At 36.0% G+C, this 13,597-nt stretch overlaps 1 protein-coding gene across 1 annotated transcript in view; it reads right to left on the reverse strand.

Moving 5' to 3' along the window:
* The window catches only part of LOC115921429 (guanylate cyclase soluble subunit beta-2-like), a 30,546-nt gene that overhangs the window by 4,253 nt on the left and 12,696 nt on the right, over positions 1 to 13,597 (reverse strand). Inside the window, exons 3-7 of the mRNA XM_030978911.1 lie at positions 13,302 to 13,396; positions 4,270 to 4,533; positions 3,601 to 3,773; positions 2,610 to 3,141; positions 610 to 773 (exon numbers count right to left, since the gene is read on the reverse strand). Coding sequence (XP_030834771.1) covers positions 610 to 773; positions 2,610 to 3,141; positions 3,601 to 3,773; positions 4,270 to 4,533; positions 13,302 to 13,396 — 1,228 coding nt within the window. The remainder of the gene's footprint in view (positions 1 to 609; positions 774 to 2,609; positions 3,142 to 3,600; positions 3,774 to 4,269; positions 4,534 to 13,301; positions 13,397 to 13,597) is intronic.

Raw genomic sequence — 13,597 nt, forward strand, 5'->3', positions numbered from 1 at the left:
ATATTAATATTAGGACAGTGCTAATGTTTAAATTTCACAGATAGGACATACATGACATATTTTTAATTCCTGCAAAGTTCTACAGAATCTGATGTTGGCTGCAAAAGGGACATAGTATCTTTAATACAATAAATATCAATTTCAATTTCTAAAATTTAATAGGCGAGGCCTCTTTTTAAACCACGTGTTGCGCTTCGTGTGTGCCGTTGTCCACTAATAGATTGTACAAACCCAGTCCGCCAATTGTTGGGCTAATTGAACTTGAGGACCGGTTGGCTTCGTTGATTTTATTACAAAACATCCATGAAACATACTTGACATGTAATTATTTGATTATTATAATCATAAGGCTTTGAGTGATGCCTTTGAAGCCCGGGGGGGGGGGGGGGGGGGGGGGGGGTTACTCACATATTAGGACATCTGGGGGTTTGCCGCTCTAATGGGTCACTTCGAAGCAACTCCCATAATTTAAAGGTGAATTTCATTGTGAAACTTCGTATTTGGAAATATTCATGACGATGACATCATTTTAACATTGATGTTGCCATTAACATTTTCCTGTTTAGAATAATAAAAAACACCATAATTAAATGTGACATATTTAGTAACCTCCGCGATTCTTTGTTGATTGAAAAGGATGAGGTCACGTGTTAGATCATGTGATGCGATGTCTGAAAAGTGCATCTTCCTATCGCGTAGGTCATTCAGTGACGTCAGCTGGGGTGAACAGAGGAACACATAGAGATGTGAATCAGGCATCCACACCATCTGACCTGGGATTGATGACAAGGAGAAGAAATGAGGAATTTATTAAAAACAATTATTTTGATTTGATTTTATTTCTGCATTTTTGTCCAAAGAAAATATAACTGAATAACAAAGAACATATAAATGTAAGGTATAATGTCAACAAAAATTGTTACATAATATATGTACATATCATAACGAAACTTAATATTTCCATAACAAATTATCATGAATTTAAAGTATTATACGAACCGGAGTGTTGGCTCAGTCAGTAGAGCGTCCGCCTCACAGCCGGGAGGTCGTGGGTTCGAACCCCGGCCGCGTCATACCAAAAGACGTTAAAAGATGGGAGTTGTTGCTACCTTGTTTGGCGTTCAACAATAAGGGTTAGAGCAACGTCGATCTGGCGCTGCTCAGTGGCTGCCGGGCTCACGATCAATTGGGCAAAAAGAATTTCCGTTTCGGTTTAATAAAATTTGGAGTGGACTATTAGGCTATTATTATTATTATTATTATTATTATTATTATGTTGGGAAAGTGCAGGAGACCGCAATCATAAGCAAAGCTTGACAAGGATGGCGGCCTCAAAAAACACAATTATAACGGGAGCCTGTAAAGAGGAGTGCATCCTGATATTAAGTCGGTGATAATAGAAGCAGAAAAATGAGAGAAATAGGTCAGTGAAAGATTGAGTAAAACCCGATTAGAAATAAGAAAGTCATGAATATTTGAAGGTACAATCAATCATACAGAAATTGGCAGCTCCGTGATGTATCTTGGGCGGTCCCCCGCCATTACCCCTGGACTAAAAAAAAACTCAATCACAAAATTTCCCTTTAAATAATTTCCAATCATGCACTTACCCTGAATATGATTATTGCAAATATATTTTGTATACAACCCCGGGTACGGAAAAATAATATTTCGTTATCAGTAACGATAAATAAATGGAAATTTATTATTCTTCTTTACAGAGCAAATTTCAGAGGACCTTGCAATGTGTCACTGATGAAAATTGTTCCTCTTTTTGATCGGATATTGCTCAAAATTTCACTAAGATGTTTCTCTAATTTTCTGCTTTTATTAAGAAGCACACATTCAAACTTGTTTCGTTTTCGAAATAAGGCATTATGGTCCACATCGATAACCCCCGATATAAGGTCTGATGGTGGAAAACATTTGATAATTGTATGATGGGCAATTTCATATTGTACGATGGTCTCTTTCTTTCTGTTCTTCTACCCTTCATCCTTCATTCCGTTACTTCTCTATCTGTCTTTCTCTCTCCCAATCTCTCTATCTCTCCCTTCTCTCTCATTCACACCCCTCCCTCATTCTCTCTCTCTCTCTCTCTCTCTCTCTTTATATTTATATATATATATATATATCTATCTCTCTCTCTTATCCTTTTTAATTATCCTTTCAGTAAAAATTCAAAATTCTACCTAACAAATTCCACCCTTTCAATGATTATTTAATGCAATTTGGCCTACATACCAATTTTTATTCAATACGTAATTGAGTTAACAAAAGGGCGGTTACCCATATACGATCGTTGCTTTTCATAAAGCTCATCGCTTTCAAGTGTTGAACGTATCATTAAATTTGCCTTTCCGTACTGCAATATAATTATTGTCATTTCCATTCAGCTTGCAATTTGTAGAAGAAAATAACTCGATTATAATTCGATTTTTATTCGCTATTTTCTTTTCGATGGAATTCATACAATGATATAGAAGTGAAAAAAATAATTCAACATGGGTGCACAAATGTCAATGGCAGAGAAAATGCGCGCTGACGTGTAATTCCTTTTTATCAGGGGCATAATTAATTTACATGAAATGAATCTAATCATGCATTACCTCTGAGAGAGACGACCGGCATGTTGGGAGCCATGGCTTCTTTCTTCAGCGTCGCCATGAAGATCATATTGAGAAAGAGAAAGATATTCTCCGACGTCAACTCAATCTCTGGGTGGTCAAGGAATAATATATCCTTGAGTGTAGCGCCCTCATCATTGATCAACGGACAGAACTGTTGCAGCTTTGATCCAGAGTGCATGATCACCAGGTCATCGTTGAAGAGGATGTGGTAGGGGAAGGTCTTGCAGAATGTCTCAGGATCTAGGAGAATCCTAGCGGGGATCTTCGGTTTGAAGTGACTGATCGGGAGGACACGTTTCTCAGAGATCTCGGGGAGACATTGGTCTCTTGCCACTTTTCCTTCGGCCAGACTTTCTTCAATCCCGTTGATATCCATTCCTGAGAAAGGACATCGTTTAGCGGATCCGTTCCGAGCGAGAACCAGATTATTCTTCACAGATTCGTTGCTTGGTGGCCGATAGTCACCCCCACCGATGAGATGCGAGGTCCCATCAACAATGGAGGTCCATTCCTAAAAATCCCAAAGAATATACCCTGATGATAAATTTCCTCAAAAGATCCATGTTGTTGCCCCCCCCCCTCTCCACCCTTACCTTTATGTCAATGTTATATAATTTAGCAACAATTCTTGGAGCCCACTTCACTTAAAAAAAAAAAGATTGTCGTTACTCTCTTCACATATTCAAAAACAAAAGTATATTAAGGGATATCCATTTCCAGGATTGAGTTCATATGGAATTGTAATAACGTAGTCGGGAAAACAAAATGTTTGATTTGAGTTATTAATGTATCGTGCGCGCACACCCACCACACATACACACGCACTCACCAACACACGCACACACAAAAACACACAAACCCACGCGTGCGCACACCTACAGAAAACAAATAGGTTAACCAGGATATTAAGAGAAAACAGTTTGCACTCCAAAGCAAAATGGTTAAAAATAATTCGAGACTCAATTTTTACCTCTTCAGTTACAATGCCACTAGTTCCCATCGGAGCTAGATCAAACTTGACGAAACACACGTGAAACTTGTAATGGTCCTTTAGTATCCCACAATACTCTGCCTGGTCATGTGATAACAGCTCGATGTCCACTTCCGTGTTGAAGATGATTCGCCCGACCGCTTTCACGCATCCTTTTAATGAAATTCAAAATAAAAATCAATGTAAATAATAATGAAGGTACAGCATTTCCATGAGGATTAAAGAGGATACTATTAGTATAATTATACGTAAGCTAACAATATAAATATAAAGGAAGCATATTAAAGATTGATAAACTGATATTCGGGGCATATATATGTTCTTAACAAAGAATAAAAAGGGGGAGAGGTACACAATAACGAAACAAAATGCATTCGAACTGTTTACATGGCAGACTACTATATGAATGTCTGCTTGAAGAAGAAAACAAAATATCCTGGGTATTATCATAATCCTTCAAAGTTTACTTTTTGGCCCCTGAGAAATATCAAGAAAGGCCAAGGTAGAATCATCAAGTCTACACAAAAGTGTGTATCTTCCATGATGTTAATTCAAAGGCACGGATACAGAAAGAGTTTTAAAAACAAATGCAATTGAAGTATTGATCGCCAATGTAATAGTGTGACTGTATCCTCATTCGGATATTACCGTAGACAATGCTTCCGAGGCCGCGACGATTTGAGTAGTAGTGAAGGATCATTTCATCATTCTCCAGCTCCTCGACTCTGAACGACGGGACGGTCATCTTAGGGTAGAGGGTCTTCATGTACACACTGTGTAAGAAGTCCAGGTTAGCCATGAAGTCTGAGAGGGTACCACCCAGAGCCCGAAAGAGGGCGTCGTAACCACATCGCATACACCATACCACCCAATACACACCGAACGTCTCCAGGACAACGTTACCGTCGACACCTACGACATGAAATATGAGTTATAAAATATTATAAAATGATGACGTAGATCCTAATTAAAACGCATTAGTTATTTAATTTAGATCTAGATCAGTCATAGATGTAGACCTAGAATTAGCAATGAACGGACGGACTTTGAGATGAGGGTGATTTATCAAATAACAAGGATCCACGTCATAATTTTATAAAACAAATAATACACAGCATTTTGTTCGGGCATTCGTAATTTTACCCACACTCGGTACCTTCTAAACAGTCCAAACACACTTGGCTATTGCCTCGGGCGTGTTAAACTGTTCCAGAGGTACCCTGTGCGGGTAATTCTTACTAATGCCCTCACTGCTGTGTATTATTTTTATATTAATCATTTCTGGTCATCACTCTATTTATACAGGGGTTCTCAAAGTATGGACCGCTATTTTAAAGGAAATTTAAAGAAAAATCTAAAAAATCAAAAGGGATGTAAAAATCCTGAAAAGTGAACATTATTTGTTAAAGGTAATACACAGTTTTGGTATGGGGTCATGAATTTGGTTCAAATGAAAATATTGGAAGCATAATGCGATCCTACAATTTTCAGTGATCGTTGTCGCGGTTGAAATCGAGTCTAAAGTTATGAAATTGTAAATAATACACTCTTTATGTTGTATAGCTCCCTCTCAAGGTCAAGATATTAATTAAGCTATAAAACAATGTTTCTTGACTAAAATCGACCAACTAGCTATTCCGGTTTTGAAGTTATGTATCACAACTACATATTCTGAGATTTTCATGGTCGCAACTACAATTGTACAACATTTTATATTCAATTTTTCTCGAAAGCAGAAGCGTTTTAGGGGCTAACTTTTTGTGGTTATAATACATTCACAGGGGCATCCAAATATATCCACCCAATTTTCAAAATTTCCCAAAACTTTGTATTACCTTTAAGCTTTAGAAACATCCAGATGGATAATTCATTAATGTGGGCATCATACCATTGAATGTTTTCCAGTTGAAGTTTCAAGTTTAAAGGGCGTGTTCTGCTATTGTTGAATGAGATGGAATGTTCAACCTGAGGGCTTGTTGTTCTCTTTGAAAGGAACACACAATGTGGGTAATGCAATTTGAATTTTAACGGATGGATTAGAGTTTTTATCGCTCACGACGGCTATACGGGAACCCTAAGGCGGACCCCTGGACCCCATTATTGAAGATATAAATGATTCCCAAGACAACCCGCTGTTGTATAAAATGATATTAATAGTCCCATATTTATGAAATCATGAATTCAAAATGGGAGAATTCTAATGGGGTTTATGTTAACGAGACGGATCTTTAAAAGGAAAAGGGGGAACGAACGTATTTTAGTTCTCTCGTGCAAACCCGTTCGCTTTATTCTCGATACTGTACAATTACACTATGATGATGGGGGTAGCTGACGGCTGCACTTTCCTTTGCCACTACACCACCCTCTTCTGTTTGATTTGATCACAGAGGCAATTAAAATTAACGAGCATCGAATACAATTTGAGGAGTAAACAAGAAAAGGAGAGGAAGATGGAAAGGAATATAAAAAATGAAATAATTTGTAATTTGATTATTCGACCCTTTCGACAGCCGTAACTACTAAACACTGCCCACTTGCATTTTGTTCAATCTATTCAGACTGGTGCCGGCTGAACGTTTCCAATCAAGCTAGAGCAATCAATGCTGTGTACATTTATAATATTATTTGCTCGCTTGTGTTATGTTTACATAACGAAATGGATGTAAAAAGAGGGTCTCTACCTTACTTTATATTTTATTTCATATCCCCTCTACCTAACTTGACTTTTACGACTTTTATTTGTACCTTTAAATGTGTTATTTTTTTATAATGACGGTTCTTGGAATTTATTGCTATATAGGGATAGTGATGTTTAGATAATTACTCCACTGATAGACTCGCAGGTCCATTATAGTACACCAAGGTCTTTCCAATATAAAAGTATTTTCTATCTTAAATTTCTGACTCGCCCAAAACACACCCAGTAATTGATTTGCAGGCGATGTGGTCAAGCATCAATAATTTATTTACAAAATGGACAGTCCTCTTTTTAACTGTACAATTAAGTTAGTTTATCAAGTCGTGTCAGGAAAATTACAAGGACGGTGTAATGAGAAACTACTGAGAGAAGACAAATACAAATTGAAAGCGCATCATTTAATGGTGGATTGCAATCATTTGACGCTTGATCATTATTATGCGAAATTTGCTAAGGAGTGTATTATCATGTATTGGTTAAAAGGCTAACACATGTGACATTCAGTAAGTTGTTTAGTGCACGAGCATGCAATTCCATTTAGGTTTGACCCACCTAAACCATTTGATTTATACGACTGTGATGAAAGCTGGTCGGCCTAAAAGTGGCCGACGCTTCTAGCTCCCGGAAACCCAGAGCACCAGAAACATACCCAGTTTTACACATTCTAACCTTGCTGCAAACCTATGAAAATGGAAAATAAAAAGGGGATATTTACTGAATTTCTATCGCGAAAAGTCTGGTCACGTATACGGCCGTAGACCGTCAAACAATCATGAGAAAAAGAGTGGCAATTCCTCATCTCTAACGATGTATTGATTCCCGTGGAAAATTAAAACGAATTCTGATAAAACTTATGTGAGCTCTGCATGTCCGATTACAAATGGCTCATTGTGATTATGGAACCCTTATTTCCAGCTTATCTACCTTCGTATATCACTCAAAATTACAACATGTTACAGCACATGACTGACTCGAGCATGTCTATCATCAAGATTTCACCTTGCAAAATAATTAATATTACATCAAGACTCAAGGTCGCAGCCTAATGCAATTGCAAGTGACATCATTTTGAGCATGGTATAACAATGCTTTGTAGGGTATTCCAATGAGAAACCCTTTTAGTAGCTACCTTTTAGTAGCCTGCGAAATTGCGAATTAAGCCGAGACATTGCATAGATTTATGACTAGTTTTTAATAATATTTTTCATAAAAATGTCGCCATATATTATATAAGTTGCAAAACGTGCACAATAGCATGACCAAAAATATTGCACCACAATGAACTGATACAGCAGACTCTCACCGAGAGCTCTAGTGGGCCAATCAAGCGGTTCACTGCATCTCAGAATGAATAATACACAGCAACAAACTTAAAGGTACTTTGTCCCTTTTGCAGCCAACCTCAAATTCTGTAGAACTTTGCAGGAATTATGAATATGTCAAGTATGTCCTATCTGTGAAATTTAAATGTTAGTAGTGTCCCAATATTCAAATTATTGCAAGGAAACCTGTTTACTTGCTAGACTTCACTGTCACTGACACTATTGAGTGACTGACTGGCTTTTTTTCTTCTTTGATAATAACATACATAAAATGAGCTGTAAAGGGTACATGAGCATTTGTCTACATCAATAACCCACTTCTTGTGATGGCCAAAATTAAACTAATTGAATCTTTGCGCAGCATAAAACGTATGACCATTCAGTACAATGGTCTGAAAATCAAGACTATTACTTATTGGCTCTATAGCTCCTAAGTCGATTTGAAAACTAATAGTCGTTATTTTCCCACTTGAAGACATTTACGAGCCCCACCTTTTTTAGAGAAAGTTCTAAATTAGTATTATCTTTCAAATGCTGTAGGAATTTAACCTTTTAATTTTGTTGGCCTGCAAATGGGACATAGTACCTTTAAACACGAAATGAGAGTCTAAAACAAAATGACGTCACTTCAAGGAGGTCTCGTAACTCTTGGGCAGTCATCAATAATTTATGTATCGCTTAAAAGACTTAACCTTTTAATAAAAATGGACGTTGCTCGTGGGTTCAAGTTCATTAAAAAATCGCATTATTATATTGCTGCGAATGGCAAGAAAATGGTCATTGTTATTTTTAAAAAACGTGCATATATTTTGTTGACGCATTCTAAAGAACTTGCTCATTTCTACTTACCTAAACCTCAAATGCGTTGCACCCTGACAAAAGCTCGCACAAACTCGGTTCCTAATGTTTTGCTTTGCTTTGCGTTGCTTTGCGTTGCTTTGCGTTGCTTTGCGTTGCTTTGCGTTGCTTTGCTTTGCTTTGCTTTGTCTTGCCTTGCTTAGCTTTGCTTTGCGTTGCCCTGCGTTGTTTTGCGTTGTTTTGCGTTGTTTTGCGTTGATTTGCGTTGCTTTGCTTTGCTCCTGCGCGGGATTATGTCCCCTTGCTTTAAATTAATAGGGCACGATCGTTCAGTCCATGAATTTACTAGCAATAATCAAGATATCGAGTACATTGATACCACGTAAATTGAGGTTCGTCTGAATCCACTTCTTTCTAGCAGAGAGTCTGAATCGTATATGGATTCAAATCTTGAAGTGAATTGGACTGCAAACTAAATCTTTTTGATTGACGGGACTCTCTTACTTTAGACATTACGATATACCTAGTTCAAGGGCAACCTTCATGTCCATTTTCAACTAGAGGAGCTTGTCACTCTAGCGAGGGGACCATGAAAACGTACACAAGGAAACTAAGATCTTTATCCTTACTATATACATGACCTTGTTATGACAAGTACTTCGGGATTAGTATGTGGCAGGTGAATAGCGTTACGAGTGTTCTCTTGGGAATGTTTTGATCATATGCTTTTATACATGTATGCATTAACTATGACCTTCTCTCCTCAGAATGCACATTTTGAAGAAGAGAGAATGAAAGATGTAAGTGTCATTGACAATGAAGCAATGCCTTTAGTTTATTTATCATCGTTATTATTGTTTTTATCATTATTGTTAGTAGTAGTTGAAATCATTATCATTATTATTATTAATATACTCATTATTACTGTTAGTATTATTGTTATCATTATCATAATAGTTGTTTTTATCATCATTATAAGTTTGTTGTAGTAGTAGTAGTAGCAGTAGTAGTATAAGTAGTAGTAGGTGTAGTAGTATCAGTATTACTATTCTTATTGCTGTTGTTGTCATATACTGTCATTGTTATTGTTATCATTATCTATAATAATTAATGATATTCTTTATTTGTATTTTTGCTAGTCGGTGAACCTAACAACGTTGACTTGGACTTTACATACGCGTTCATGAGATATGATTGCTTTTAACAAGCAAGCGTCTTTTTATTTCTTTATATAATAGGTGTTCGTCAAATAGCAAGTCCCTGGTATGACAGACAAAACAAAACCAACCATGATTGATCTTATAACAATAATTAAACAAATTCAAGGGGAAATTTAAAACAGGCGGAACAAAGAAAAGAACCCCTGTTGCTATTTGCAGGTTAATTTAATCAAACTCTCTACTGTTAAGGATTGTCCTTGACTTGACCTTCTACTTTCACTGTCACCATCCCGAGACATTGTTTTAAATGACCCTCACAATATTCAAAAGCCAGATCTGATTATAGCATAGTTCTTATCAAGCATCGGGTTGTAAAATAAAGTTATATCGTAATTGTTACTCGGTTTCTCTTTTACTGAAGAAAACTTAACATACGTAAGCGATAAAAGAAAAATCGTCGAGTAAAACAAGATCTGACGTAGGAAACATATTATATTGCTTCGGAGTATTGTCTTATAAGAGATAACTCTCTTTCGCGAAAATATCTTACAGCTTGGTTTATAGATTCGAAGTAGCTCACAATATCCTATTCATGTTAGATACTTGATTTTGTTTGTAGCCATGTTGTTTTTCTTGTTATTTACTATGAGATGATTTTTGGAAATAATATTTAGCCCTCCACAGCTACTTTATTAGATAAGGTCACGATAACAAATGAACAATCATAAAGTTACACATCTTTGACTCACTTGGTTTCAAGGTGGTTCTCTCTTTTTTGTATACAAATACAAATGGAATTTACTACCACTCAATAACAAATGTTCTATACATACCACACAAATTATAAATATATCTGCATTATCATGATATCGACGCCCTTATCTCCTTTCCATTATATCAAATACAAAAACCCAGCATCTCAGTTTTTCTGAGAAAATTTGTTGCTTTATCAATGCTTTTATGCAGCTGAGTGCACCATGTCTCCTTTAATAGTAATAAAAGTGGATTCTTGTGTAGCGGGTATGTCTGTCAAACTTGACACTCCTGGCGCTCCACATCATTCTTTCTTTAAAACGAAATATGGTATCTTCTCTTGTTAACATGTACGTTCATATAGCAATTATCATGCTGTTTCATTATCTTGTTTTCTATGAGGAAATGGGCTACAACCATCATATTCCTTTTCATTCCTGACCTTTATTTTCTATTCAGGAATAATAAATGAGATCTTCAGAAATCGGCTTGGCTTTTCATATCTTGCATTAATGCACAAATTTCACATCGCTAGGCCACAATTGTGATGGATATTATTATTATATCTTGTGTATTTGTGGAATACATCTCCTCAAGATAATATCTCTATGAAGGGTTATATTGTGAATTTAAAAGCTTCTGTCGACAGCGCCATTATGGCAAAATCTTAAGATAAGCCGTAGCAAGTATACTTCAAAGTGATACTGTCATTAAAAAGACGCATTGAGAGTTTTCTTTTCTTCTTCTTCTTCTTCTTCTTCTTCTTCTTCTTCTTCTTCTTCTTCTTCTTCTTCTTCTTTGTTCTACTCCTCTTTCTTTTTGCTCTTTTTCTTCTTTTTCTCCTTCTTCTTCTTTTTCGTCTTCTGTTTCTTTTTCTTTTTCTTCTTCTTCTCTTTGTTCTTCTTCTTCTTCTCCTACTTCTTCTTCGTCTTCTTTTGCGTCTTCTTCTTCTTCTTCTTCTTCTTCTTCTTCTTGCAAACATACGAGATATGACGATTGCAATCAGTGCAACATACTATTTGTGAATTTTTCCCAAATTACCTAAATTACTAATCTGATATATTTGGAATTGATAGCGTTGAATATAATTGATCTACTGGAAGTAAATCACATAATTATCAATATATCAAACAGTTTGTTTCATCCTCCCGATAGTCAATTATCTATATCATAATGATGAATTAATAACAAAGTTCCGTTCTCGAGCTTTTTAATTGGCTTAATTTCAGTGATGGAATCCTGCTCCCATCCCTGATGAATGTCCACCTCTCATTACGTGCTAATTGACTTGTTAAAGCGAAGGTGATTTACTGGGTAGGCGTATCCCTTGTTGATTACTAGACGTAGAGGTGACTTCGTGATCCTCTTCGCGCTAATTACTCACTCCGGCTTGGGGGGGGGGGGGGGGGGGGAGGGTGGAAGGACAGAGTGCTTATACCTCTGCTTTTACCTGATCATGACAATAATTTTGTGTGAATAGCAGGTCATATCACACAATAGTTATAGATATAGTAATCTCCTGTTGTAATTTATATGTAAAGGGATAGTTGAGTCCTGTTGCAGAGGGCGCTACACAAAATATTTTGTGAGATAATGAAAAAGTGAGTGTTAAATTTGAAAGAACATACAATTTAAATGACATAATCATCTTTGTTTGATAAAATTTGAAAAATCGCGCCGACCGATATTTCGCTCAGTTTGGGGGGGGGGGGGGGGGGGGGGGGGGGGGGGGGTATCGGGGTCAGTGAGCACTACATTTTTTTTTCATTTGAAAAAAGTGCCGACAAATATTTATTCGTTTATTTATTTATTTATTTTTTATTTTATTTATTTATTTATTTTTTTGTATTATTATTATTATTATTATATTATTATTATTATATTATTATTATTATTTTATTTTTTTTTTATTTTTTTTTTTGGGGGGGGGGGGGGGAGAAAGCACCCCAACAAAAGTTTTCCTTTTGTTTTCTTCTTTTTGGCCAGCCCAAGGCCCCCTCCGTTCCCCCTAAATTCGCCCCTGATGCGAACGGCTCTTAGGTGAGTTGTTTTTCTTCCGATTATTGCTTCTGAATTATATATCAACATGAATATGGATATAACATGAATTGTTTTAAAACTTGATGATAAATTGTTGAAATTTTATAAATAGCCGTTTTGTGGCTTGGTCTAGACAAGTTGTGCTAGTCGTGTAGTCCCGTCTGTACTGTATTGCCTGGCAGGGAATAGGCTATTTTCGTAATGTAATCAATTTTAATACATAAGTCTTTGTGAAGTTCCTCAATAGAAATTATTTCATTCACCTGTCTAGTATTATACAAAATGCCCAAACAATTGAAACTTTTAAATTGATTTATAAGAAGTTTTATTTTTAATTTAATTTTTGTAAATATTTATATCTATTGTACCTTTTTGTATATATATATATTTTTTTTTAATGTATTTTATTAAAATGTATAATACAATAGCATGTTATTTCTAATGATGCTTACATTTCTGAGATTTTACTTTGTTGTTTTAACTTTATGTCAACATATGCAGTTAAATTATTTGAAACGTTGTTAAATATTTCACATGTGATTTGCTTTTTAATGTTAACAGGACCATGTTGAAAAACAGTATACCTGAACATATTATCCTGTATAAAGATGTTTTAATAAATAAATAAATAAATAAAATAAATAAATATTCGCAATAGTCAGAATGCAAACTGTATTAAGTGTGGCAAGAACTAATGTATGCAGATTGGATTCTGTCTATTTAAATACTATTATTTTTATCAGGTGAATGAAATAGTTTGGATCGAGGCGTCATTGAGAACACCCGTTCTGGATTTTAGTACCTCAGCGGTCACCCCGCTGTTAATATAGTAGCCTCGCGATTTTGCACACGAACCGCAGATTCTCCGTCTAAATTGAGTTTGCGAAAACTCTCTACTTTTGAACTTACCCAGGACCTCTGAAGCGGCTCCAACTATCTGGTATGTGATGGAGTCCGGGTACATATCGAACTTGACAAACCGATCATCCACACCGGCTTTTATCCTAGTAATATCAAGAAATTGGGATATAAACTCAGAGATTAGATAAACTCAGAGTTCGGATGGACACACGCCAAATGTATTTCTCAGTGTATTAAATAGAAGTAGACCACATTATGAGTTCAAGCAACATGTTTTCGTCTGTTAAATTAAATCTTTGTTTTTCATGATGAAGAAGCTTCCGATAGAAATCAACTAAACCATT

Source organism: Strongylocentrotus purpuratus, unplaced genomic scaffold (genome assembly GCF_000002235.5).
Source record: "Strongylocentrotus purpuratus isolate Spur 01 unplaced genomic scaffold, Spur_5.0 spur5_scaffold_1, whole genome shotgun sequence".
NCBI lineage: Eukaryota > Metazoa > Echinodermata > Echinoidea > Camarodonta > Strongylocentrotidae > Strongylocentrotus > Strongylocentrotus purpuratus.